Source organism: Nycticebus coucang, chromosome 11, assembly GCF_027406575.1.
Source record: "Nycticebus coucang isolate mNycCou1 chromosome 11, mNycCou1.pri, whole genome shotgun sequence".
Classification (NCBI taxonomy): domain Eukaryota; kingdom Metazoa; phylum Chordata; class Mammalia; order Primates; family Lorisidae; genus Nycticebus; species Nycticebus coucang.
In genome coordinates, this window is record NC_069790.1 from 56,625,817 (window position 1) to 56,653,659 (window position 27,843).

A 27,843-nucleotide genomic window follows, 5' to 3' on the forward strand; every position below is an offset into this window, starting at 1 on the left:
ACCAGTTACAGTGCCCATAATTTGCATTAAGATTTTGGTGGTCTTTTTTGAAATGCTAACATAGTACCTGATGGTTATAAGGGCAAGATGATAAAATGCCCTGTCATGATTATGTATAAAAGTGTATACATTAATAACTGTCTTAACCACTGCCTGGGTGCTAAGAAAATAACCACTGAATAAGTAATGTTGTTTACAGAGGAAGCTACAACAGGTGACCTAGAGCATTAAGCACTGTCTAGTGGGAAAAAATGTCAGTGTGGCTTATTCCTGGGGAGCTCTGGGTCTCCAGTGAGTCTGAGTGATGGTGCTGGACATGGAGGGAAAAGATTCAGTCAGGCAGAACAAGGGGGACAGCAACAAAAGAATAAAGGCACCAAAGAAATATTCTCCCCACTTCACAGTTAAACTGCTCAGGTGAGGTGGTAGCAAAATATTTTGCACTGAGTTCTAGCTGGGTTAAAATCATTATCAATATCAGAATTGCTCTGAAGAGAATGAACTTGAATCTCAAGAGTCTGTTCATGGTAGTCCAAATTTATCAAAACTTTCAAGTTGCTCCTAAGGGGGATTCTGAAAAAAGAGAAGTGATCAGAGTCCACTGCAAATACTCACAGGGGGGCCTCCATCACCACGACCTCCAGCAGGACCAGGGGGACCATTTGGACCCTAAATGCAAACAAAAAAGCGAGATTAAACCACAAAACAAACACAGATGTTACTCTTTTCTTCAAACGGATCATTCTCATAACTATAAGAAAAACATCAGAAATTAAAAAAATGATTATGTTATATAAAATCAAAGTTCTTTCCCCCAGAATTTAGAGTAATTATAGGGGAAAAACTCCAAAAAACCCCCCAAAACAAAAATAAAGAGAAAAGGAAAAATCAATGTTCATTCTTCACTATCACCACACTAAGAGTTATGGAAAAATTAAAATAAGACAATATTTATGAAACTTTTATAAAATGTAATATTTACAGTATACAAATGTTAATTCTTCTTCTTTAACCATTTTTGATCTGATAAATCCCTTAGCGGATAGCAGGCACTTGCCTGCTCTGTGCTGTATGATTGAGATCTCATGAGTGACTACACAAGCCGTCTGACCACCCGTGAATTCAACTTACAGATGGGCCAGCAGGTCCAACAGCACCAGTGGGGCCAACAACACCATTTTCACCCTTAGGCCCTTTGGCTCCTCTCTCTCCTTTAGCACCAGGTTGTCCAGCAGCGCCCTGTGGGAAAGGAATGGTCACAGCTCTAGTTTTCTGACCCACTCTCCTCCCCAACTTGGAATGTTTTCAGATTAACCTTCATTATGCGATACTCACAGCAGGACCAGCAAATCCATTGGGGCCGGCAGGACCAACCTCACCACGTTCACCCTAGGTGGGAGAAGGGGTTTAAAAACGTCTTAGCAATCCTAGTTTCATCAATGTCTAAAGGTTGAGAGGCAGGAGTATCCAGAATGAGCCAGGTTTCCACTTACAGGGCTACCCCGAGGACCAGCAGGACCGGCAGGGCCAGCAGCACCAGCTTCACCCTAGAATGGGACCAAAGGTGAACTTGTTAATGTGCCTCCCCTAGACAATCAAAGGAGGAGAGAGGAAGAGGTGGACAGGGGGCTGTTGTCAGACTTTGTAGTTGCCTTGGAAGAGATAACTAATGCATTCCTCACAGAGTAAAATGAATCGGATTCTTACTCCACTTAATGCTGTATTCATTTGGGGGGTTGAAACGGTATTGGTCGTACAGTTGCAAAAACACTATAAATCAGTGCCCATGATACCAGAAGGAGGACATTTTAATTTTTAGATGGACATAGGGCTGATCTATTTGCTGCAATCTGTGCAATACAATAAATAAGATCTATTTTAAGTGGACCGTTTGATGTGAAATGGGCACGCTATGTATTTCATTGATTTTTTACAATTGAAGGCTTTGAGAAGGCTCAGTGCATTATAATACTGTTAATGGGTAACAGGGAATGACTCTAAAACAAATGATAAGGATTAGCGTATAGATCAGATAGCTGGCACGTCTATAGGAAGGGAAAGAGAATTTTAAACACATAGCATTTGTTTCCTGTCACCCTATCACAACAGCTAGTTTGTGAAAGAAGCAGGCTTTATACCAAGCCATAAAAATAAATTGCTGGGGCTCTTTGGGATGAGGGCAGGCAGGAAATTTTAGATACTGCTATCACAACTTAGTGAAAATGCATGCTTACCCGGTCGCCTGTGGCTCCAGCAGGACCAGGGGCACCTACAGCACCAGGAGCACCCTAGTACCCAAAAGGAAACATGTCTCATTAATAGTACCCCATACCATCACAAGTGAACCTTGTCAACCTCTCTGCTATGCTCACAGTGACTGAAGACTTTCAGTCTTTACACTCGGGTTGGACATCAAGAAAGCCTATGGTGCATTTTAGTTCTAATTATCAAGACTGTTAGAAGCCACTCTCAGGAGGACAGTACCCCAGTCATAAAATTTATAGAAATATGTAAGTCAAGAGCAGGTTGGAAATGTGAGAGATCTGAACTCTCTGCTCCTGCAAGATTCCCTGGAGAGGAGCAAATGAGTAGCCTTGTTGGGAATTGTTAGAACTGTGTGATTCAAAGAAAGCACTATTACAAATGAGCTACAATGAGTTACCAGCTCTGAGGGAAAGGTGAGGAAAAGAACCAAGGCTTACTGTGGCCTGGAGCAGCACTGGTGCTGACTCCCTAAGTAGGATAATTATGCCTTTATGGGATTATCTTTGGCATCTCTGTGGCATTCACAGTTAATCTTTGGGGCTGCCCTTTGAGTGATAAATTTCTACAGCGTACATTTGAATAATTGTAGGACCTCATTAGAGGTTCTGGCTTTTTAAAATTTAAAAGAATTAGAATTATTAAAAAATGCCCTATTATCACTTAAATAATCATTGAATGTCCTATGAAACCTGAAGCTTTTGGTGTGTAGTTTGTGGTTGCTGTAGTTAATACTAGAATACTAGAGCAAGCAGGAAATTCAGAATTTGATTTTCAACCCTGAGTCAATCAAGAAGTCAGTCGTGTGGAATTTTTCTTTTGGAGCGTGTTGAGTGATACTATTGGTCATAGATCCAGAGAGGAATGAAATGATCTCTTACTAACTTTGAATCTTTCTTTTTTGTAGTTCTATTTTGGAAAACTCAGCTCCAGTGAAGTAAAATGTAGAAGAAAAAGAAAATCTAAGTATAAACAAACATGTAAAACTCACACGAGCACCATCTCTGCCAGTGGTACCTGTTTCACCTCTGGGGCCAGTTTCACCCTGAAAGCATAAAGCAGGAGCAACTTTTTGTTTTCGGAAGAAATTTTTGAATCAAAATGAATATGAACAGTATAACCTAATTCTTGGTACCCTCAATAAATCCCAAACAATAAAAAAAAATGAATATAAAGTTTATTTTTTGTTTATTTTTTTTTTTTTTCCAGAGGATGCTATGCTATCGTCAGTCACTGGAGACTCTGAGTGATGTCTTGATTCCCTACCTTTCTATAGAGGCTAATCAAAGGGGAAAAAAAGAAAAAAATTCAAAACCCTTTCCAGATTATTGTTAAACATTCTCTTCTAATTTCATACACCCTCTTGAAGCATAATCAGGCAAGGTACAAATTCATGTGGACAGAATTAAAAGGCAACATCGCAGTGGGCTGCAGTGCCCGATCACTTTTATGGCATAACTAAAGCAGCAGCACGGTTGACAGCTGTTCAATATAGCTTCTTCCCATTAATTAGGGCAGGATGAGGCATTATTGTTAGTGGCATTAAAATGAGCCTCATGTATTACTCAACACCATCTGTTTGCATGAAATTCCATGGTAGCAAGGAATTTTGCCAGATTAGTGAGTTTAGAAATGCGTAGGTGCTGGGTGGCAGGGGGAAATAGGTATAGACAGATATCAAAATGCTACCAGACCACCTGCCAAGAACTGTAAAAATTAGGCATCCTTGCGTGGCCTTCTTTGCTAGAGTTCATCAACAATATGTATTAAGGCCCAACACTCAGAGGTACCTTTTCTCCCTTCCCTCCAGGCATGCCAGCAGCACCCCTCTCTCCTGGGAGTCCACTGGGACCAGATGGACCAGCAGTGCCTGGAGCACCAACCACACCAGGTTCACCCTGGAATCAAACACATATAAAATCAATTATTTCAGTGGTGAAAGAAGAAAATAAAGAACCCAACTCTTGAAGAATTCCAATTTAAACATTTGTATAGATCGTATTCTTGTCTGCTCAGAGACACAAAGACAGGCTATTGAAAGGAGAAAGAATGTAACAGAGAAAAACTATTAATGATGCAGTGACTAAGGAGACAAAGGTAGTGGGAGTGGGTGATGGTGATTCCTCAATAACCTTCTCCAATCCTCTTGAGAAAGGCAGGCGTGGAGAAGAAGAGGGTAGGACAATGGGGAGCAGATAGTGAAAAATGTTTGCCCACAGACATTTTTCAAGGATAAGTCTCTTAGCCCAGACAGGAAGCGTAGAGACTTTGTCAATGTTTGTGTTCTAATCTCCTTAAGAGTGGTGACTATAGCTTCCGTTTTTATATAAAACCCTACAATTCCACATACTTCAAACCTGTTGACAAGCTTCTGAGATAAATAGATCCTTTTGAAAATGCTACCTCATAGAACCATATGTTCTTTCTCATTTTCTTTCTCCCTCTTACCTTGTTTTTTTTTTTTTTTGTTCCAGTAAAATCCTTTCACCTATTAAAATTGCTTTTTGTAACTGATTTTTAAATTTTTTTTTTCCCTGAAAGTTAAGAGTTAGGAGTCATATGAGTTCCCTTCTTTTTCTTGTGGTTAATTTGTTTCCCAGACATATGTAATTCCATCTATTTTAAAAGCGAAACACAGATTCTGTTTGGGAACACACGTTTCCAGACTCATTTTGGGGGTGAATGTCTAGTTAATGTTCATTATCATAAATTCATTATTATAGTTTAGACTACTTTTTGACATTTTATTCTACAGGGTAAGATATTGAAAAAGTAATTTTTTTCTAATAATAATGTCCCATGTATATGATATATACACACACATATATATGTATATATTTATTTATTTATTTTTTCCCCAGTTTTTGGCCGAGGCTGGGTTTGAACCTGCCACCTCCGGCATATGGGGCCCAGCACCCTATTCCTTTGAGCCACAGGCACCGCCTATGATATTTTTACATTAAAAGAAAAGCATAAAAAGTATGATGAGAAAAGGGTGAAACCCCATAATAATTCATTTATGTTTGTGGAACACTGAAATTTTCTCTAGAGTCTTTCTTTTTCTTTTTTTTTGGTCATGGTTTGTTTTGAATAATTCAGGTTCACTGGAATCAGATTGTTATTTACTGAGAGGGAAATCATTACAGAACTGAAAATAAACATCTGAAAAGCAATTCGATTGTAAAGGGTCCACTCATTTTAGAGCAGACTGGGCCAAATCAGCAATATGTAAACATACAATTTTACCTTGTTTCCATCAGGCCCGGGGGGTCCAGAAGGACCTCGGCTTCCAAGAGGACCGGAAGGACCAGCAGCACCACTCTCTCCTGGGGGACCACGTTCCCCCTATAAAAAAGTCAGTCAAAGAAGCATTGCACCATTCATCACATTCAGAACTAACTGCTTTATATACCAGAGTTGGTACCTGTTTAGATTTTGAACCCTGGTTCTGCCATTTATTAGCAAGTTAAAGTTCCTTTTGTTCCTAATTTCTTCACTAGTAAAATGAAGGAATGGGGGTGAGATAATCTTCAAAAAAAATCTCATTTGGCTCTAACGTTTGTGACTAGAAACCCAAACTTTGTTGCTTGTCATGGCTAATAGTCAACCTTTAGAATTTATTTACTTTTTTTTTTTTTTTTTTCTGTGATAGATCTATAGGTAAAATAGTTATGCTGGTTATGTGCAGTACTCAGAGGAAAAGTTTGTCATTTTAGTGAAGTAGTAATGCCAGATAATATTAAATATTTTCATATCTATATTGTACATAATGATAATAATAATGTCATACAATAATGGTTGTAATGCTTATAGTGTTCAAGGGAATGTATACGTGTATGTGTATGTATATGGGTATATGTTGCTTTGTCTACCTATCTCTCTAAACATCTGCCAATTTACATCTCAAATAGGTCCATATTGTAACTGTTTCAAAGGACCTTGTTCTACGGTATTATAATTTTTTGACACTAAACTTTTTGGGGCTTCCTAAATACATATAGCCCAATAATAGAACTAGCAACATAACAGGAAATTAGGGGCAAACATCCTTCTAGATAGGCTAATATCCATGGACAAATGAAGTCTATTTACTTTATAATTCTTTATAAGAGTAGACTCATGAGTTCAGCTTTAGACTTTGTTCATCAACACACATTGCAAAAATTCAGTTTAGAACTTAGTAAGATACTACTTTTCCTTGGCTCAAGTCAAGCCACTGTCATAATTATATCATACTTGTCTATCTAATACTAATTCATTTCTGTTTCTTATGACCATGTAATTATTGAATAGGAAATATGGGCAACTGAATAAAAATGTCTATCAACTTAGAAATCTAATGCTCTGTACAGATTGCATTTTACTCTAGAAGAGTGTCAGGAACTTGTTGCAAGGTCATCAGGGTTAGGGAAAAAGCATTACTTCTTTGAAAACACATTGCTGGAGTTTATGGAAGTTAAGTAAGTGACACTTACTCTTGGACCAGCAGGACCAGGGAGACCAAATTCACCATGGAGACCCTAGGCAAAACATGAGAATAAATAAAGCATGAAATTTATGCGTGATCTCTAAATTCACTTACAATGAAAACATATGAAAGATTTAAAAAGAGTGAAATAAAGCTGGCTCTACCACATGAGTGCATAAGTACACAGGCTAGTGCGCGTAAGAAGAACAGAACTTTTAGTGTGGAAAGTTAAAAACATGAGGCAGAATTCTACTGATATCAAAAATGTTATATATCGCAGAGCTTGATATCAAAACAATTAATTCCCATTATTTAGCTTATTGTGTTTAAAAAAGTGACAAAACAGACCATCTCCTTTGATAATATGATAAATAAACATGAACAATATCAGACACTGCCTATTTTTAGCTATATAACAGACTGTCTTCTTAATAGAAATTATCATATTCTGTACATTACCTAGTTAATTGTACACCCAAGTGTATCTCTTTTATTACTGACCAGCTGTCTCCTTAATGTGCCCCACTGTTGACAAAGGAGACCAGGCCACAGAATGTAACTAAATTGAGACACATTCATCACAATTACAGAGAAAATGACTCAGAACTCATGCCCTGATTGTGGATAGCAGTGTCATGTCTGAATGCCAAGAAAAACATTAAAAGCAATTTTTCAGGATCTAGTTTGATGGAAAATCAGTGCGTTTACTTGTTCACTATGGAGAAGGAAATAATGTGTATTTTAACATTACCAAGAACAGTGAAAAAACAAAAGCTATTAAATGAAATATTCATTGATGGATTTTACTTTCATAATGTGATGTTTCATTAAATCCATAAAACAAAGTAAGTTGAACTAAACTAACTTGGCTCATTCTCTCCATCAGCACTAACGATGTAGAACTCTATTGTTAACATATGAAATATGAAATTTCCCTTTTCATTTTGTAACTGCACTGCAGTAGGGAATTAAACGGGGAAATTCTGAAGTTTAGGTGAATTTACCATGGCTTATTTTACTCACCCTTTCTCCTGGTTTGCCAGCTTCACCAGCTGGACCTGAGGGGCCAGGAAGACCCTAAATGAAAAGACATACAAATCTCAATCTTACGGCTGTGCTAAGGACATTTGCTTATAGTTGAATTTGGGAATAGGGACTACCAAATGTGAACCAGAGCACAATTCTATGTTATTAAAGCATTACACAAAAGTTTGTTTTTGAAAAACAATGCACCTTTCTTTGCTTGAATTCTGAAATCAAGGCATGATTTACAGCTGATAGTCTGACCAAAGGCAGGATTAGTGTGTGTTTTAGTTGACTTACCTGGAAGCCTGGAGGACCAGCGGGACCCTGTTCACCTTTTCCACCTTGGACACCCTAAAAATGATAGGAAAAATAGCATAAATGGCAATGTATGCCACCACTATCATCTAACTATATAACTGTTGGACCAGAAAGTAGAAATGGTCATTTCGAGGGACCAGATACATTCTAGTGCAGAAAAGCACTAGAGTGAGAGAAATACTCACTTGTGGTCCAGGGGGTCCCTGAGCACCATTGTTTCCATCAGGACCTGGAGCACCCTAAAAATGTTCAACAGAAAAGCTGGTGGTCACCTGTTAAGCCAGACACTTTAAGATGCTTCAAAGCCACATGCATTATTTCCTCAACACCAGTTTGTCATTTTAGCATGAATTAAACTCATTGTGGGTTTTTGCCCAAACCCAAATACTGCCTACTAACTTTTGATATGACTCACGGAGAAGTTCATGAAGGAAAGGCAATTTATAAAGACCAGAGAATACTACTTCATATCTATACCTTTATAATCTCCAGATGAATAAAATAAAACAAAATGCTTCTTAAGTATTTTGTTTTACTTAACATATATTCTGATTTGTTATATAGCTCGCTATCTTATAAATTTGGTTTAAAAAAAAAAGACAACTTATGATGGTGAAAGGACCGTTGAGGATGTCATTCTGGAAAGAAAGTGACAGAATGATAATAAGATGGCCTCTATAGACGTGTGTCTCTTAGGGGAGTATCATGTGAATAGATCTGTACAGAAGTTAGCACCTACCCGGGCACCAGCAAGACCAGCATGACCTTTATCACCAGCTTTGCCAGGATCACCCTATGATAAAAATTAAAAACAAAACAGAAGACAACCTTACACATTCAATGTCACATTAACCATGTAGATTTTGAAAGATTATTTTCTAGTTTGCGTTTGCATTCTTTCGAGATTTCGTTTTGTGAGGCACGATCGATATACAATAAAAAGCACGTGCATTCTCAGAGGTGTGGGACCCGGGAGGTGGATGTCAGCAGGCACGCACGGACGCATTGGAGTCCGTGGCTTGCAGTTTTCCTGTGATGACAGGAACCCCCTTGAGATAAATGGGACTGATTGATACGCAGGAGGGAAATACTAGAAATTTGGTGAAATGTGGCAAAAAAGTGGTGATGAAGGGACAGTTGTGGTGACTCTTACACTGGGGCCTTTGGGTCCAGGGAATCCGACGTTGCCAGGCTCTCCTCTTGGTCCAGCTGGGCCAACTGGGCCGGGCCTGCCATCAGTACCGGGGAGACCCTGAAACCAGAGTTTACTCAAAGTTTACCCAGCATCAACACGTTCTCTCAACCCGAAGCTTACGGCACTGCCATGGGATGAGACAGTATGGTTTCCTGAATGCATAGAGCTTTTTGTACAAAGCGTCAATAAATTATGAATCCATTTTCCTTTTCTAAATAGGATGTCAGTACACACACAGCCAATTCAATCTCTTACATACGCAATTTCCCCCTGTCCCCGCTCTTTCCATACCCCGGTCACCTGCTTCAATTTTCCCTGCCACGTTTTTCTCCTCCCTGTTCTGCTCTCAGGGCTGCATTCATTTGGGCTCCATAATTACAATCTATTACTTTGCGTTCCCAGATGATGTATGTGTCTGATATTTATTTTCAATGTATTCATGTATAAATAAGCCACAAAATAGACTTGATAAGGGTGCAGTAAGTGTCCTTGAGAATATAATGGAAAATGAGCAATACTTACTGCTGGACCTTCTTTACCAGCTGGGCCAACATTTCCAGGGGAACCAGGAAGACCCTATAAAGCAAATGAGGATGCTTTTATATTGGCACTTTAACTCACATACTCCAGGCTCAAATTAATTGAAATCTCACAAAAGCACTCCCCACCCCCCACTTTTTTGTCTGTTGCCCAGGGTAAATCATTTAGCGATATTAGCCGCTAGCTAGAAGGTATGAAAAGAGCTTTGAAAATTTTCTTCTTTCTATGTTTTGTGCCTTTCTTTTTATTGAATTTTAGAGCAACTGATCCATTTACAGATATCTCAAGAAACTGTTAAGCAGCATGCTATGTGGCTGAAATGTATCATATTATTTACCTCATAATAGAAAAACTAACACTTTTAGAAAGCAATTTCCAAAGTGGGTTTTTTATTGCTATATTTGGTGTCCCTATTCCTTGTTTATGGTACAATTACAGTTGATATTCACCCATAAGAGATAATGGAGGCAAAAAAAAATTATTCCATTGCTATGGCTTACAGTGTCTACAGATCTAAAGGTTATTTCTCCATAGCTAGTGTGATGCTGAATACATTAGACCACTTTGTGATTGCCGGAAAAATGATTTCACTTATGAATCTAATAAACTCATAATGTATAGTCCTAATATATTTCATGAACACCTTATAAAAAGCTCACAAATTAAGATAAAGGATTCATGCTGATAGGAGAACGAACCAAATTTGGATATATTAAAATAGATCTCATAGCCATTGTATCAGGTAATAAATAGGAGATTTATGAACTAATTAAATACACAAAAATATCCATTGAACTTTGATAAAGTTAAATTAAAAAGACAAACTATCGGCAAGTCTACTAACAAATCTATTTTTGATGTTTTTTATTGTTATCTGCAGTATTAACCAACCCCTTAAAGAAGGAGACAGGGCCGGGTGTGACTTGCTCAGAATCCATCTGAAACTTACTCGGGGTCCCATGAGACCAGGCTCCCCAGGGCGACCAGAATCTCCACTGGGACCTCGGACTCCTGCAGGACCACTTGGACCACGATTACCAGGAGGGCCCTATTAAAAAGAAGGGTGTGAGGGAGGAGATGGCCAAAGCTGATGACACACCCACCACCAGAAGCATCGAGCTCCTTCCCAGGAAGTGAGTGATGGACAACTTACCATGACGCCACCTCTGCCATCAGCTCCAGGAAGACCTCGAGAACCAGGACTACCCTGCAAGAAGGTATATGAAACAGAAGGGAATTAGAGAAAAAACTTTTGCATTCAATAAGGCAGAGCTGATTAACACATGGCCTGATCCCCGTCGGGGGAGATATAGACACAAACCAAACCAAAACACTTCACTCTAAACCCCGAAGGAATGCGAGGATGAGCAACCTGCAGAAGTAGGTCAACATTGTTTCCAGACCAATTTTATAACATACCAAATTGAAAGTCACTGATTTAATAAAGCAGATGGAAAACAGATGTTTCTTTCATCTGGAAAACACACTTAGTAATTTTGACCAATTCCCACTCAAGGGTGTCATTATCTGCCTCTGGTGTGTCGTGGTGTCAGGAGCATTTGGAACCTACTCTCAGCCCAGGAGGTCCTGAGGGGCCAGCGGATCCAGCTTCACCGTTGGAGCCTCTCTTTCCTTCTTCACCACTGGGACCAGGAGGACCTTGGGGCCCAGCAGAGCCCTGTTTAATGAAAAGAACAAGAGAAGGGAGGAGGGGTAGAAATGTAATTTTTATATTACATCCAGCTAGAGAAACTGGATTGAAGGGATAATTAACCCCATAAAATCATGATTAGAGAGCTACTTACGGGCTCACCCTTGTTACCACTCTCTCCTTTGGAGCCAGCAGGACCAGGCTCACCCTAGAAGCCAACACAAAACAGTGGTCAAATGACAAACATTCACCAGAACTCTATCGCAGACCAATCTCTTAGAATATTTATGGGTCAAGGTAGAAGCCATCTCAAGGAAAAGGGCCAAGCTCATATTTAAATGGCCTACAGAGGAATGGTGTTGGTTGCAAGGATACAATTAATACTGTAGAATTTTGCCGCGTTTATCTTTAAGGCAATGTTCTAACATAATGGGAGAGATGCGTCTGTGTGCCTGTGAGAAGGGAGTATACGTACAAATACATACACTTATATTAGGAAAACAAACTAAAAATGCTAAAGAAGGAAAAGGTAGGATTAATAAAACTGCAGGAAGTTTTATAGTGAAGAAATGATGAAGTCTAGCTAGAGCTGATATTTCAGGATGATGAAGGTCACAGCTATGACCACTTACAACAAGTCCTCTGGCACCAGTAGCGCCAGCCGCACCGACAGGCCCAGGAATACCACGGGGTCCAGGAAGGCCTGGAGCCCCAGCAACGCCAGGAAGGCCCTGTGAAGGAGAATGCAGCATGATCCATTATGAAGCAACAGGCTGGGTAGGCGCTCCTGTAAAATGCCTTTCACCCCACAGCAGCACGTTTTAGCTACCCAGATGTACTCACAGCAGCACCCTTAGCACCAGTAAGGCCATTTGCACCAGGGTTACCCTATGAGGAAAAGGAAAGGAAGGATATCAGTTAAAGTAAAATATAAAGAATATTTTCTTCTCTGACCCCACCTTCATTCCTCTTCTTTTTTTTTTTTTTTTCCTGTTTTCTTCTACTCAAGAAAAGTTAATGGATACTTACAGGAGGTCCAACAGGGCCAGAAAGGCCTGGAAGACCCACTTCACCACGGGGACCGGCAGGACCAGCAGGGCCAGGGTTACCCACGGGTCCAAGTTCACCCTAAAAGAAATGACACTGAGGAATTAGCCAGCAAATAATGAAACAGCATATCTCCGATTAGAAGACAAGTTTTATGAAATGTCTGCAGAATTACAATCATTTCCTTCGTCTGGTTCGTTAGGATGAACTTTGGGTTTGACTTCCTATTTTCTCTCTAGGATTCTGCATCTTGGCTATTACTGCCACCCTCATTCTACTTCTTTCTGTGGCTGACTTTGGTTCTCAAGTCAGTCCAGACTAGCTGGGGATATGTCCCATAGGGGCCCCATGGAGTACATTTCCATATTGTCTGTATTTATAATCACAGGGTGCAAGTGCAGAGAGATGATCTACTTTGAATGGCGAGTGAGAAAACTGGTCATCCCATGTCTATTTGGAAGAGAGGGACTAACTAAGGTAATTTTCCTGCAATTCTCTCTCTAGGTGCAAACCTGGTTTTGATCTTGCACATCACAGTAAAAAGTTTATCGAGGCAGTGACAATGGTCACCAGTGTTTTTACCTTGGGACCAGGGGCACCTGGGAAGCCTGGAGGGCCAGCAGACCCAACGGGACCCTGAAATCAAAGCAGAAGGTGGTAAGAAATTTGCTCCCAGTAAATGAAGAAAATAAGGATAGAAGATTGAAGTTGCTTAGTTTCTTGATCTTATTTGATACAGATAAGGAAAAAAAGCCATGGCCAGTCTGTTGTCATTAGGATCTTACCAAAGGGAAGACATTCACGGTATCTAAGGTAGGGAGGATTTTACTTTGTACATCAATCAAAAGCCCCCAGTACTTGTAAATATAGCCTGTACTATAAATGGAGGCTTCAAAAGATCTCATAGATCATTTGTCTGAAACGATGCTATTTTCCAAGAAATTAATGAAGAAAAACCTTCCACTCCACACTTTCGGCCCCTTCCAAACTCCCCAGTGTCTAAACTTACAGCAGGACCCACAGGACCCACGCTTCCATCACTGCCACGGGCACCCTATGAAAAAAAATAAAGAGGAAGATGAAGCGATGAGTTACACAGCAGACATCAGAAAGTCTTTAAAAAGGAGAAAAATAAGCAAAAATAGAAGCACTTACACTTGGGCCAGGGGCACCGACACGTCCTCTCTCACCAGGAAGCCCACGAGCTCCCTAGAAGTAGAAATATTTCAATAAAACCCAGAATGTTCATTTTTTAAAAGTCACAGGCATCATTTACTTTGTCCAAATTCCAACATGCATAAGAATCCACTAAAAATAAATAGGTCTTGCTGTAATTCCAGCTAAAAGGTAGTAGATTTCAATTAAGCATGCAGAAGGCTATTAGGAAAATATCAAAGAATACAATGCCCAGAGAAATGGTAATTAGCAAAATCATGAAAGAAGTTCCAGCTCACAAAGAGTGTACACATTTAGAGTCACAATAAAGTGATCAATACTCACTGTTTGACCTGGAGTTCCATTTTCACCAGGGGAACCAGGTTCACCCTATATAGAGAAGGATTGAGTTTTTGTTCATTATAAAAAACATATTGATTGTTTTTTTGATTGTGCGCCTTTAAGCCTATTATTTCAGTTTGAATCCGTCACATATTTTGTAACATTTCTTACACATATAGATTATTTCTCAATTATGCCAGATACATCAATTAAAAAAATTTTGCTAAAATATATGAGTTTTTTATTTAAATAATACCAAATATCAAAGTACTAAGGAGTTGTGGTTGAGTGTACCCCTCCCCAAATTCCCCCTCAGACTCTGGGAATCATTTAGACTAGCTTATTATAAATGAGGAATGGTGTTACAAAAAGAGATGGCAAAGGATACATTTTCTTTTAATATAACCATATTTACCCTCTTTGAAGTTATTTTGAACACTCAGTGTTATCACTCACATAAAATAGGCATGAAAAATTGAAGCTTCATGATAATATTTTTTAGAGCTGTCATATTTATTTCCAGCCTATACTCTTATCCTGAATAAAAACCATGCTGATAGTGGTAGTGGTGGGATGATTTAATACTGTGGAAAAGTAAAACAACTTTCCTTCAAGATAATCTGATGTAGGTATAGAAGAAACATGGTTTAAGAGACCTCCAAAGGATCCTTCATTTCCAGGATCCTATGGACAGTATATGCTTTGGGAACAAGCACCTTAGTTGGAGGGTCAGGGGGGATCAGAACTTCTAGCCTGTGCTCTACTAACTACTAGACGTGTGACTTTGGGCAAGTCCCTAGCCCTCACTAAGCCTCAGTTTCCCACATCTGCAAGATGAGGAGTCTCCAAAGCTCCTTGCAGCACTAACATTTTATGATACTGTGATTAGTAGTCTGCGCTGTTATATTGAGCTCTTGGGAGAATGAGTTTGACCTTATCCATTTGTGTGGCAGCTGGAAAGTTAGAACAGATTCTCCATATTCATGTTCTTTTCTGGTCCCGCTAGTATTCGTTACTCATTAATTTGTAATTACGTTGGTATTCACTTTAATATCACATTATCTCCTTAATAGGAAAGAGAACATTTTATAGTTGAAAACGCTGTCAGAGAAGAGCCTAGCCAAGAGATAACACACTTTGGAGACTTTAATTACCTAATTAAAATTTTTTTGAGTATGCACAGATAAATCACAGGAAAGAGGTTGAAAAGTGTATAGTGACATGAATGTACCCATCTAATTAGTGCATGGCAAAGGAGAACTTACAGTTTAAAATAATACACCTAGTGTCCTAATATCTGCCTATGTTTATTTACTTTTATTTTGGCTACAGAAATCGATGGAAATTACGGAAGGAGGAAAAGAAAGAGAGGAAGAAACTATTATTTTTATCTCGATTATTTAACAGACATTGAATTTAATAAACAATAATTGACCTTCAGTCACAGAATAGCATAGTCCCCACTGCGTGTGGGATTTGAAATACAGAAGGGGAAACAAGATGCTTTTCAGAATATGAGTAGTCTTCCGTAAAATATACACTTTCTGGAAGTCACGGGGGATTTCAATTGTTTAAAAATAATGCTTCTAATTTAACATTTACCTTAGCACCTGGAAGACCTGGCTGTCCCTTCAATCCATCTGGACCACTGTGTCCCTGAAAAGCAAGGCTTATTATTAAAATGCTGTTCCATTGTTGTGCTTGGTCAAATAAAACTCTTCTAATTGACATCTCCTGGGTGAATCTTTTGACTGCTTCAGTGGAATGGAGTCCAGAGTCCCAGCTCCTGGCAAACTCACTCCATTGCCTTAAATAAGTCTCTTAATCTTCCTGTACTGGAGAAGGGAAGGATGTAGGACTCAGTGCTCTTTCACATTCTTTCCACCTTTTCCATCCTTAGTACTTTTATGATTGTCGGGTGGTTGGTTGTAAATACCCGTTAAATAATATAGGTTCTGTACATTTTTCTCTGTAGTGATCCTGTTTCTTGGTAACTAGGAACATGCTGAAAAAAAACAGCACCCCACTCTACTTTCAAGCAATCTTACTCCTTAACTCTCTCTCCCTTTGGGCAAATTCCAGGAATTGAGAAGCAAGTATGTGTCACCCAGGAGTTTAAATACACTTGAGTTTTCCCCCCAAATGAATGAGCATTTTCTTATATCAAAGTGAAGAATGCATTCACCCTAAGGCCTTTGAAGCCAGGAAGTCCAGGAGTTCCTGGGAAACCACGAGCACCCTGAGAAAGAAATACAGAAGAAGAAAATATTTTGTAATAAATGAAAAGACAATGATTTCTTCCCTCCAGAGTACTTCTCATCAAAGTTCAAGCTTGGAATCAAAGACTAGCAAATTTTTAAACACAGAGCCACAAATTAACTTGCTCTAATGTGAATAACTAAGACAACAGCTACAGAAAACACAACTTAGTTGCTTATAGTATGCTTGTTAGAATTAATATTCCATTATCTGTCTTAATAACGAATACATGCCTGTTTTACTAGGCTCTTTGCCAGACGCCTCTGATTTGTGTTATGAATTGGAGTGACATCTGTGTTGTCATTTAGACTGAAGCTAGTTTTAGCAACTTATATCTGAGGGGCCTCTGATGTTTGGTCTGTGGAGACTCACCTGTGGTCCAACAACTCCTCTCTCCCCGGGTCGTCCGGGTTTTCCAGGGTGACCCTAAAACATGAAAGCATGAAAGTTAGAGTCCACACCTTCCAGGCAACCATCAGACAAAAGTGGAGTCATCTTGGTTTTTACAACAGAGGAGAAAGGCATCACATAAAAATGTGGGTCCAAATGCATATTTAATTAACAATTATATTTCCCTAAATGCAAGCATGCTTATTAATATTTTATTAAAATAATATTTCCCATATAGAAAGTTAGGTCAGGCATATTTAGCTTTTGGCGGAACACTTAATTCAGAGCTAGAAATTCTCACAGAGGCAGGAGTATTTAAAATGTATTATGGAAGTGATCAGGAGTGAACACTTACATCCTCTCCGGCCTTGCCAGGAGCACCAGGTGGACCACGAGCACCTGCAGGACCCTAAGAAAATGGGAGACACATCATTTCATTAAGGTTCTATTCATAGACTTCCTGGAAAAAAGTTATCACAAAGGGGGAAAAATGAACTCACCGTTTGACCAGGTTCACCAGGCTCTCCAGCAGGTCCTTGGAAACCTTGAGGGCCCTAAAAGAAAAAATATATATCATATGCCAGGCTTTTACTTTTTAATTCCCTGTCCTTTTACATAGGAGAGATGTTACACTCTTCATACTTACAGGGGCTCCAGATGCACCAGGAGGGCCTCGAGGTCCCATTAGCCCCTGTAAAGAGGGCAAACGCAGTTAGTACTGGTAAGCTGTCAAGGCCTTGGTGGGGTTAGATAGGACTAGCTTGGTCTTGCCATAGACACTGTTTGTAAAAAGATGAACAAAATTGTCCTGGTTTTATGTCATAGTTCTTGTCCTTCCCAAGGAAGCACTTAACGACCTAAGTTTCCTCCACTGTTTCCCTCCCTTTGCTTTTCCTTTTCTCTCAACCCAGATAGGCAGAACTCGAGGAGAACTGGATGGAGCAGTCATAGGTTCCTTAAAATTGTGCAAAATTTGTTCCATTGAAATTGTTGTGATGCAATGGTGCGCCCTGGTCTTTACACAAGTGCAGAATATACAAGTGCCTTCTGTGCAGCTGACAAAGCATTCCCATTTGGATACTCTTGATCATATGTCATCTTCCTATGTCATACTTAGCTAAGAAATTGATATTTTTATTGCCATGAGGGGTATAAATTGAAAAGAATCAAAAGTCTTTCTTAATGATTAGAGAGAGGAGGTTTGTTATAACCTTATAGCTCCTCGAAGGGCTGTTGGTGACTGATGAAAATGTCAAACAAAAGTGGATGTAATGAGGGGTGAAGGAAAAATAAAATATTATTGAAATGGCCTACTGGAAGAGTCTATTATATGATATTATTTGTGAAAATGTGGCCCAAATGATAGCAGACTGTTTTCCCCTTTGTTCCTTCCAGAGCACAAAAATGGACTAAACCAGACTATTAGTTTTGAGCTACATATACAATTTTGATTCCCCTCTGTAGTAATCAATGCCTGCAAAAACTCATTTGTAGGGTCCATTCCTCATAAAGCTGAAAATATTTTATATGCAAGTCTTGAGTTATTTTGTTCATGACACTTCAACCAGGGGGACTCTGCAGTAAAGCCTACCCCACTGTATTAATGCCTACAGGAAACTAATTTGGATTTTATTTAAAACAGACCTCTTCTTAATTACAAGAATTATTCATTTAGTTTTAGAGATTAATTCAACATTAAAGAAACTGTCACCTTTCAATCGAAATCATGTTTCCAGGCATATATCAAAAGTTATTTTATTTGACACCATACATTTTTAATTATATTTATTTTTCCATGTATGTGCAACAACTTCATTTACATAAAGTATAGTTTTTTTGCGGAGGCTGTGAGACAGATTATGATTACTCGTTCATTCATTGACGAGTCCGGTGGGATTTTATAGTTATTGATTTTCCAACAGGAAAATTATTTTAATCCCTTCTCACTGCCTGTCTTTCTTGTGTGTGAAACACATCCTGCTGATTATGTGTGCTTGTGCCTGTGTGTGGATGTGAACGCTTACATGACACTTCACTGATGTTTAAAAGTAAGATACTCTGCTTGATGCCCTCAGAGAGATGTTCCAAAGACAAGGGAATCTGAAATCCATATTAATCCTCACAACTTTTGTGGGCTTTTTTTTTTTTTACAAGAATGCCATTTACTAGCACTTGACTTTTTCCTGCCTGTGCTGCTTCCTGAGATATAGGTACTGCTTTACAACTGACTAATGTCCAGCATTAGCTGAAATGGCTGATTTCAAATATCCAATATAAACAAAGCCAAGAGAAACTCTCTACCTTTTCATTTCCGATATGAACATTTTAAATTACCAGGGAAAATCAGGGAATTGGAAATCATCAATTAAAGTTACATTACTTCTCAAGTGAGAGTTTTAATTTACAGAAAATATTATCTCGCCCTTCGAGTGTATTAGCTTATTGCGCACCATTAGCTTCAACAGAACATCTTCTTTTGAAGATTGAGCACTGAAGACACCATCCAGGTACAATGTATATTACTATGGTAACTTTGGGAAGATAAATACCTTTGTCTGGAAACAATTAATTAGAATCGCTAACTTGTTTGTGCATTAAATACTGCAGTGCTTAATCAAATTAATGCTTTTGCTTCTGGAAAATTTCCCTTCTTTTCCACCCTTACTTGTGTACATTTTGCATGCTCATAGCAGTTCTTTTCACCTAAAGTTTCTCACCACTGCTTGTTAGAAGCTTAATTTGTTGGATAGGTTATCATCTTCACGATTGTACAGGACCCTCCTTGAGGGAGGGTCCGTACGTGTCACATGCACTGTCATCTTTCTAATGCATAATAGAGTTTGGGGCTCATTGCAGGTTGCTAATTAATATTTTTTGACTAAATGAATGTGTTCGTCAAGGCCTAGATACATGAACTATGATATTGTTGAGTATCAGACATCTTGCCTGGCGGTTAGTTCTAGTTCTGTCATTAACCTCCTGCATGACCTTGGGAAAACGGTGTAAACTTTGTTTTAAATTGATCAAGCTGCGTTAGAACTTTTTGATCCTTTCCAACAAGTTCAAGGAACTTGAATCTCTCAGTGTTGCTTAAAATTCTAAGCAATGTTAAAGAATGTAAAAAAAGTAATCAGGATAATTACTCTTTTGAAGTAAAAAGTATGGTTACCATGGCCAAAGATTATTTCTTGGACATACACAGCTGGCCTGTCCTAATGAGAAATAATTGAATCCTTTAACTACGGCTTAGGTTTCAATAAACTTGAATACAAAAAAGAGTTATTGTTTTTAATCTGATTGAAGTATTGAACGTTAACCTAGGTAGCTAAATAAATGTCATTGTAAAACTTAACATAAACTGAGTTGTCCACTTAGGACATTTTAGGACTGAGATAAAGAGATAAGTGTACCATTGGTCCAGGGCCAAGTCCAGCTGCTTTTCCATCATACTGAGCAGCAAAGTTCTACGGGGTGAAAAAAACAAAATCATACATATAAACACACATTCTATATGTACATGTATATAATATAAACAATTACTGGCCTTGTAGTTCATTTTGTCATTCTATTTGCAAAAGTTGTTCTGTTATTTCAAAAGTGACAACATTTTTAATATAATTATTGGTTGAGCTAAATTTAGCTATATTGAGGTAAATGTCTAAAAAGTCAGGAGAAATGTAAATTTCAAATTTAGCCCTCACCTCTTTTGAAGTAGAGAGCTTCCCTACCTTATCTTTTAACCCCTTCTTCTGCCCTACTAACTCTGCACCTCCACTCCCACCTGCTGACTCTACACGGAAAAAGCGAAGCTTTCTAAACGTTTAATGTCACTGAGGACCCCTGATGAATTAAGCAGAGATCAAGAGGATAACTTTGCATTTCCACCTGTTGCCCCTCTACACTAGAACTACATAAAATGGCTGAAAACGTTTTCTTGCTGCAGTTTCAGAGAGGATATAAAGAGTTCTCAAGTTTAGAGGAAAATTAAATTAAAATGCCCCTTGGAAGATTAAACTTTTAAAAAATAGTTCACTGTAATAACTTTACTGTTAAAGATCTTTCTTATAGCGGTAGCTCTATTAAAGAAGGTGCACTTTTTAATGCACTCCATAGATAAGCAATCATAATAAGATCTTTGGGGGGAGAAAGGTCTTATTTTACTGGCATACAGTTGGGTATTAGAATTGGGCTTCTGATTCATAGTGCTAGCCAATCAAGCAAATATGTTTTCCTTCCTGCAGTGAGGCCATTTGGCACTCATACCATTGTTAAAGACATAAAGCTAAAAGAAGATATTAATGAAAAAGGGAAATGTACTTTTCTCAAATTAGTTTCAAGCAAATTAAACCTAAAACTGCTTTGAATGTTGGTTTAGCAGACTTCAAGCCAAGAAGAATAAAAAGAGTAGGATGTTTGTGAAATTGCTTAAGATCAGGGATTTCACTTATGTAATTCAATCTAATCAGACTCTTTAATAATGTAACACCCCTTATTTGTGCCTTACTGATAAAAGATATTAAATCCCCAAATTAAATAATGGTAGTGATGGCCGCAGCTAACTTCAGTGCATACAAAGACTAGTCCTGTAATTGACAAGGGCTCAGAAAGAGAACTGGCAAACAGAATGCTGAAAGAAGAAACCAAAGAAATGAAATAAAATATACTAATTTCCACATAGCAGATTTCTCTGTTAACTGCTAAAAATAAATTTCACAATGAGCTTTATTCGAAAAGAAGTATAAGAAACTCAAGTTAGGTAAAAGTTAGCAATACTTAAAACCCTTACCCCGCCAAGACCAGGGGGACCAGGAGGACCAGGTGGACCGGGAGGGCCCGGAAGACCATCATCACCATCTCTGCCTGGGGGGCCTGGTGGACCCTGACATGTGAAAAATGAATGAGATCAAGGTCAGGCAGGTCTTGTAGAAACACATACTTAAGAATACACGCGGTAAGATCAGTTGTTCAAGCATATGTGCAGTTGGGTGAAAAATCTAATATCCCATTTTTGCTATTGACTGAAATTCACTTATGGCATGAATCTATTTTAGAAGGAGGTTTAGTAACTGATATACCAAGACAATATAGGGTAGCTTTCCTAGAGGAGTATCTCAACCACTGAATGAATAAATCTTTTCTATCTTTGCTTCAATTCTGGAGGTCCAGTATACAAGTAAATGTAGAAGTTATAGCTAGAATTTGTGATTCAATGAGCTTCATCTTTTTAACAATATACAATGATGTGTATGTATTTCAATTGTTGATTTCTGACTGTGTTCAATAGTTTTGAACATGTTCAATAGTTTTGAAATGTTATATGTGAATAGATTAATTGACATGATAATCAATAAGGTCATTTTATCACAGGATAAAAAATTCTTTATATTTCTTACCATTAACTCTATTTATGTTGTTAAAATAATTAACTGATATAATTCTCTCTCTAATGAATTATTTGGGTGAAGTACATGTAAGTCTGTACTTCCTAAAGGATATATAGGTATTTATATCTACATATAAATATTTATACCTATATATAGGTATTTATATATTAGCAAAAGTGTTATATAATGCCAAGTCACATAATTATAAATGTCAAATAAGCATAGCAGGAAAGCCTACGGATGCTAAAATAAAATGTTAGCCTGACTTGTACATGTATGAATTTGGACAGAAAAACATGTTACTGACAATGATTTCACTATTATTACCAAGCTATGTGAAGAATAGTACTTCAAAAGCAAATAAAGTAGGTTAAAAACAGGACTGTGGTGGTAGGCAGATAGAGTTCCACTATGTATGTGTTGGGACAGGTCAATTAAAAACAATAAAAGGTAGATCATGCGATGAACATGGAGGTCTATAGTAATTTTTTCTTTCTTTAAAGCATAATCTTGACCTAAAAAGAATATTGATTATATAGAATAATACTAATTCACTTCTTCTGTAGGGCATTATCTGTCTAAAAGGTGATATAATTATCTGGATAGATAATATTCTTATAGATTGTCAGTTTCCTATAGTATTGAATATGTAGTTATTTAAATATGGGCCAAAGCTCTTTAATAGTTAAAAAATTACACACCCTTTCTCCACGTGGTCCTCTATCTCCAGCTGGGCCCTACAAGGAATACAAACAGCACAATAAATGTCAAAGTAATTTCCAGTGAACAAGCAAACCATTCTTTATAATAATTAGTTGGCAAGACTAATCTAACCACAATGTTATCAGATTGTAGCTAGAAATTGGCACAATGCAACAGATAAAAGTATATTGTTTTATTATAATTATATGTGATCTTTTTCAGCTGGGGACTGGAAACTGCTACAGTCTCCAGCCATTAGGCCAATATTATTCTTAGTATAGTATTTTTAGCAAGATGATTACTACAGATGAAATGAGCATTCTATTATGTCTTTTATAGCACATTTATGGAGTCAAAGCCCTATAACTTTTATTTACTACCGATAGTTAACATAAAATGAATTCCATCTCTAGAATAAACACAAATCTTTTTTCTTTAGCACGTAAATAATCAGTTTGCATAATACATGTATAAATGTAATTAGAGATGATCTGGAAGATAAAAAAAACTTTGTTATCTGAAACGTCAAAGCTACTTTATTTTATGGTTTAGCTAATGCAGATCCAGGCAGGCAAAATCTTAACAAAGTATTTTCCTCCCATAGTCTGCTACAAATTTTGTTACTTTAGAAGTTATCCCTGATAATTTTAGATATTTATGGAGAAGTATTTTATTCTTACCTTTCTTGCAGTTTCCTAAAAAAGAATAAATAAAAGATTATCATTAGGAGAATTATATATATATATATATATATATGTATATATATATTTCAAAAACTACTCCCATTTGTATAGTACACAAATACACCTACAGAGTACATTATATTTCCTATTATATTAATACTGCAAAACACAATTTAAAATTTTAGCAATGAGTTAAATAACATGCTAGGTACAGAACCAAATATATATACTTATCTGTAGTTATGCTTCAAGTTCATTCGACAAACTAAGAAATCTGTTCATAATAAATATTTTTGCAAATGACTTCAGGAAGGTAATAAGATTTTCTACTCAGTGAAGTCTTCTGCTTCATAGTAGCTGGTGCTAAAACGCAAACTTCCACTGGATTATTTACTCTGTCTTACTCCATAGCTCCACCCATTTTGGAAAATGGGGTGGGCACTTTTGAAGGCAGCCAAAAGGATTTTGACTACCATAGCTTTATGATTTTCTTGGGAATCCAGGTTGGTCAAGCTTGCTTCTCCTTCTGTCCCCAGAGAAAGTGTCACTGTGACTAAGGAAATCAAATTATTAAAAAAAAAAAAAATTCTAAAAATAGTTTTACTTACCTCTTGTAAAGCTGTAGAAGAAAAGGGAAGGTAGGAAAATACTATTAGTATCATTTCATTGACCAATAGCAATAATTAACAAATAGATACACAAATTTATAAAATTAAGTTACCTAATTAAAGGGCGAAGCATATTCTAACCATAAGAAATTATGCAGGTCAAAAGTATGGCAGGGATCAGCAGGGTGATTTGTTTGCAATATTAATGTGTAAATATATTTTGAATTAAATTGTTAATTATTTACTATTTTATAAATGCCGTGAAATATTAATGTGTCTGAAGGATATTTCTAATGCTTAGCAATTAAGCTGGTAAATTGCACAAATGAATCACTGAATTTAAGACAATACCAATAGATTGATGAGGAAATACTTCATAGCTTGGTTCATTCTTAATACTTAAAAATCTTAAAGGGTAAATTCAGGAAGGTCTGTTACCTAAAGCAAACTTTGTTTTTATAAAACTTTGAAGTTACTTAGTACTTTACCGAATTTGTATCATTCTTAATAATCTTCTCCAAAATGTCTAATTTGCATATTGTTGTGAAAATAATTCAGAATTAATTCTGAATTTTTGCTTTAAATCAGTCCACTTAAATTAGGTAAGGTAATTTTACCAATATGTATCTTTTTTTTGTTCCTGAGAAAGGATTGCTTTGTATAAATGAAAACACTGTGGATTAAAGATCTTGAAAAATAATCAAAAAAATAAACTAAAATATTATCGCCCCCTTTGCCATAATTACTATGTCTTTAAAGACTAAATTCCTCTCCTACGGTATAAAAATTATAGGTTAATGTGGGATGCAAATGTGGCCAAGCTTGCAACAGGATGAATCACCCCTAAAAATTGCTTTAATTAGGTGGCCAAGAAGTGTGTTATTTGGAGTGAGAACATCTGTTGCAAGAGTCACAATTCAGGAGGGTGGACCACATCCAGCTCTGACATTTAAGGGCAATTTATGAGAATTACTATTAAATTAGAAGAATGATATGTTTACTTCATTGTGTCCATCAGTAGGAAGAATAATTATGCCTGACTTGATTAACGGAAGTCCTTAAGATTTTGGAAATTTGCCTTTTAATTACTCAGACATGGCCATTTTGAAGAACATGTGTTTGTAACGTTTATTCCAGACCTTAGCTGGCTGTTGATCAGAAGGCGACTTGCCTTTGTATCTTCAAACATGCCTAGGTCTGTTTTCATTTTTCCAACCCTTTCCTCCCACCGTCAGATCTCATAAAAAATGAACTTGGTAATGTAAATTTGTTCAATTACTTCATAATCCATAGTAGCAAGAGTGTGTACATTACAAGTGAAAGAATGGACTCCCATTCTTCCCCCCCACACACACACACTCATCAGTAATTACACAGCGGTAGATATGGTGGTGTGCCTGTGGAGTAACCTTTTGGGGTATTGGGTGTAGCCAGATAACTATCCCCCAACAAGTCAATATCTTTGTCTAGTACTTTGGCAGCCATTTTCAAGATGAAAACGGACTAATTTTCTTTATTCTATCTTCACATGAAAATCTGGTCACATAAAGCTGAAAAGTGGCCTTGGAGTCCATTATTAGTTCATTAGTCCATCTCATATTTTTAAAAGGCCCAGTTTGACTTGCCCAAGGTCATGCAGCAAATTAGTGTCAAAGCCATAGGAAGAAGTTAGGATCTATCAACATTGTGTTGGAGCCGGTCTCTGGAGCCTCAGGTCAATGTTGATAGATACTAACTTTGTGGTCATAAAGTCCTATTATCACTGGGGGCATGTTGAAGGGGTAATTTTAAGGTTGAGCAAAAAGTAGAGCAGATTTTAGTTAAACAATTTACCTTTTCTATTACGAGATAATGTATTGAGAAGCTCACTTTACTTTTCAGAATACATCCATTTTCCTTCTCAGTGTACGCTGACTAGCCACTGTGAATGGCTCCAACCAGAAAAGTATTGTTCTGTTTAAACCTAGTCTTGGGATTCCACTAGCTGGAGGCCTGGTCCCCTGTGCTTTCATTTCCCTCCCTCCAGAGGGCGCCTCATCATCATCGTCGTCATCATCATCATCCTCGCCGTCATCATCCAGACAAGCCTTACGACGCCCAGAAGGTAAAAGCTTTTAGGGGGCCAGTTTTCCATTACTTGGAGGACTTTCTAAAACAGGCCTCAAGTTTTACTTCCTTCCTGAAGGAAGTCAAGACCCTCTGCCTAACAGGCCTCAAGGGCAGTTATGAGGCCTGTTAGGCAGAGGCCCTTGACCTTCAGGATGTTAGTTGTTAATATCTCATCCTTAGGGAAGAGACTTTCCGCTCCTTTTTAGCTTCACTAAGCTGAGGATCCAGACCCAGTTAACAGTCTCACTCTGCACTAGGAGGAAAAGTTTCTTAACTTTGGCGGGGCGGGAGGTGAGCCTTTTATGCTTTCATTTTTAAAGTAAGTCCCGTGTTTCTCCAAGTGCCGGAGAGCCTTCCCTCCAGGCTATGCCCGGAATTCAGGTTGGGGCTTTCCTCTTCAGACCGGGGTGCCCACCCAACTCCGCTCTCTTCCCCGTCTCTCAAACGAGCTGAAATCACTTACATTGGCATGTTGCTAGGCATGAAGTTACTGCAAGCAGCAACAAAGTCCGCGTATCCACAAAGCTGAGCATGTCTACCACTTAGACATGCAGACTCCTTGTGTCGCAGAGCCCCTGGGTCGCCGGCGGAGGTATCACCTGGCGGGCGCAGGCATGCAGTCGTGGCCAGTACCTCCAACTTAGCCGAAACCTCCTGCTGCCGTGGTGCTAAAATAATAAAGCCCGGATCTGCCCTATTTATACGCCAAAAGTTTCCCTGGCCTGAGGGTGCCTCCAAAAGCGCCTCCACCAATGGGAGGGCTGGGGCTGGGGGCCCGGGCAGCCACAGCTGGGAGGAGACTGCGGGGGCGCAGAGGAGGGAGCGGACAGGGGAGGGACGTGGCCACGGGGCTGGCTTCTTAAATTGGTTCCATTCTTTTTGAGGACGTGGACACTTTTGAGGCTTTCAGGGGGAAACTCTGACTCGCTGTCTGCATACCTCCGCCCTCCCCCGCCCTTTCCAAGTTTGGAAACACTTTTGGACACGTCGGAGCGCTCTGCAGACACCGACGTGGGCAAAGTTTGCTTATCTCAGGGCAGCCCGGCAGCTGTAGAGGGTTCGGGAGCCCGGTGATCAAAGCAGGAGCTGTCCAGTCCTGCCTCACCTGTGCCCTGCAGGCCACCTGCAGGGTGTAAGGGACCTGACCGGCGCGGAGGGCGCAGGGGAGGTGGGAGGGCCGCCGCGACAGCGTGGCGCAGCCGGAGGCCTCCCTCCCCGCCCCCTCCAGCCCGCCCCCTCCCCATTCAGCTTTTTTTCTAGCTTTGGGGCGTGTGCGCGCCCACTTTTTCAGCAGTAAAGCTCCCTGTCTCTCATGACTTCGGGAGAGGGTGCGGGGTGTCCGGTCTGTGGAGGGTTGGTTGCAGTCCGAAGACGCCCGTTGCTAGCGGGTGGGGTGGGAGCAGGCTGGGGGGCCGCAGCACCCTGGTAGGCTCTGCGCGCTCCAGGCCACGTCACCTGGGGAGCTCTTGGACCTCCAAGTTTGCCTCGCTGAGGCTAAATCTAATCGAGGTCTTTGGGGGAGTTATCTGGAGCTATGAAGCGACTGCAGCCGACCCGCGGAGGGAGGACCCCTCTTTCTCAGTCTTTTCTTTCTGAGGTTGTGGTGGAGAATCCATCCCATTCCCCTTATGTTTCCAGTCTCGCCTCCTCTCCCCAGCAGATTCCTCGTCAAGATCTACCAAGTGTATCCTGAGCCTGGGCCCA

At 38.9% G+C, this 27,843-nt stretch overlaps 1 protein-coding gene across 1 annotated transcript in view; it reads right to left on the bottom strand.

The window, feature by feature from the left end:
• Positions 1-26,950, bottom strand: part of COL1A2 (collagen type I alpha 2 chain) — a 36,044-nt gene extending 9,094 nt beyond the window's left edge. Inside the window, exons 1-38 of the mRNA XM_053609703.1 lie at positions 26,603-26,950; positions 24,031-24,041; positions 23,420-23,434; positions 22,739-22,774; positions 21,440-21,532; positions 20,064-20,117; positions 17,300-17,344; positions 17,154-17,207; positions 17,009-17,062; positions 16,636-16,689; positions 16,190-16,243; positions 15,607-15,660; positions 14,008-14,052; positions 13,663-13,716; positions 13,517-13,561; positions 13,090-13,143; positions 12,490-12,588; positions 12,304-12,348; positions 12,093-12,191; positions 11,615-11,668; positions 11,380-11,487; positions 10,963-11,016; positions 10,759-10,857; positions 9,792-9,845; positions 9,228-9,326; positions 8,814-8,867; positions 8,260-8,313; positions 8,054-8,107; positions 7,754-7,807; positions 6,738-6,782; positions 5,509-5,607; positions 4,053-4,160; positions 3,254-3,307; positions 2,235-2,288; positions 1,494-1,547; positions 1,336-1,389; positions 1,132-1,239; positions 616-669 (exon numbers count right to left, since the gene is read on the bottom strand). Coding sequence (XP_053465678.1) covers positions 616-669; positions 1,132-1,239; positions 1,336-1,389; positions 1,494-1,547; positions 2,235-2,288; positions 3,254-3,307; positions 4,053-4,160; positions 5,509-5,607; positions 6,738-6,782; positions 7,754-7,807; positions 8,054-8,107; positions 8,260-8,313; positions 8,814-8,867; positions 9,228-9,326; positions 9,792-9,845; positions 10,759-10,857; positions 10,963-11,016; positions 11,380-11,487; positions 11,615-11,668; positions 12,093-12,191; positions 12,304-12,348; positions 12,490-12,588; positions 13,090-13,143; positions 13,517-13,561; positions 13,663-13,716; positions 14,008-14,052; positions 15,607-15,660; positions 16,190-16,243; positions 16,636-16,689; positions 17,009-17,062; positions 17,154-17,207; positions 17,300-17,344; positions 20,064-20,117; positions 21,440-21,532; positions 22,739-22,774; positions 23,420-23,434; positions 24,031-24,041; positions 26,603-26,672 — 2,349 coding nt within the window. The 5' untranslated portion in view covers positions 26,673-26,950. The remainder of the gene's footprint in view (positions 1-615; positions 670-1,131; positions 1,240-1,335; positions 1,390-1,493; positions 1,548-2,234; positions 2,289-3,253; positions 3,308-4,052; positions 4,161-5,508; positions 5,608-6,737; positions 6,783-7,753; positions 7,808-8,053; positions 8,108-8,259; positions 8,314-8,813; positions 8,868-9,227; positions 9,327-9,791; positions 9,846-10,758; positions 10,858-10,962; positions 11,017-11,379; positions 11,488-11,614; positions 11,669-12,092; positions 12,192-12,303; positions 12,349-12,489; positions 12,589-13,089; positions 13,144-13,516; positions 13,562-13,662; positions 13,717-14,007; positions 14,053-15,606; positions 15,661-16,189; positions 16,244-16,635; positions 16,690-17,008; positions 17,063-17,153; positions 17,208-17,299; positions 17,345-20,063; positions 20,118-21,439; positions 21,533-22,738; positions 22,775-23,419; positions 23,435-24,030; positions 24,042-26,602) is intronic.
• Positions 26,951-27,843: the final 893 nt, after the last annotated feature.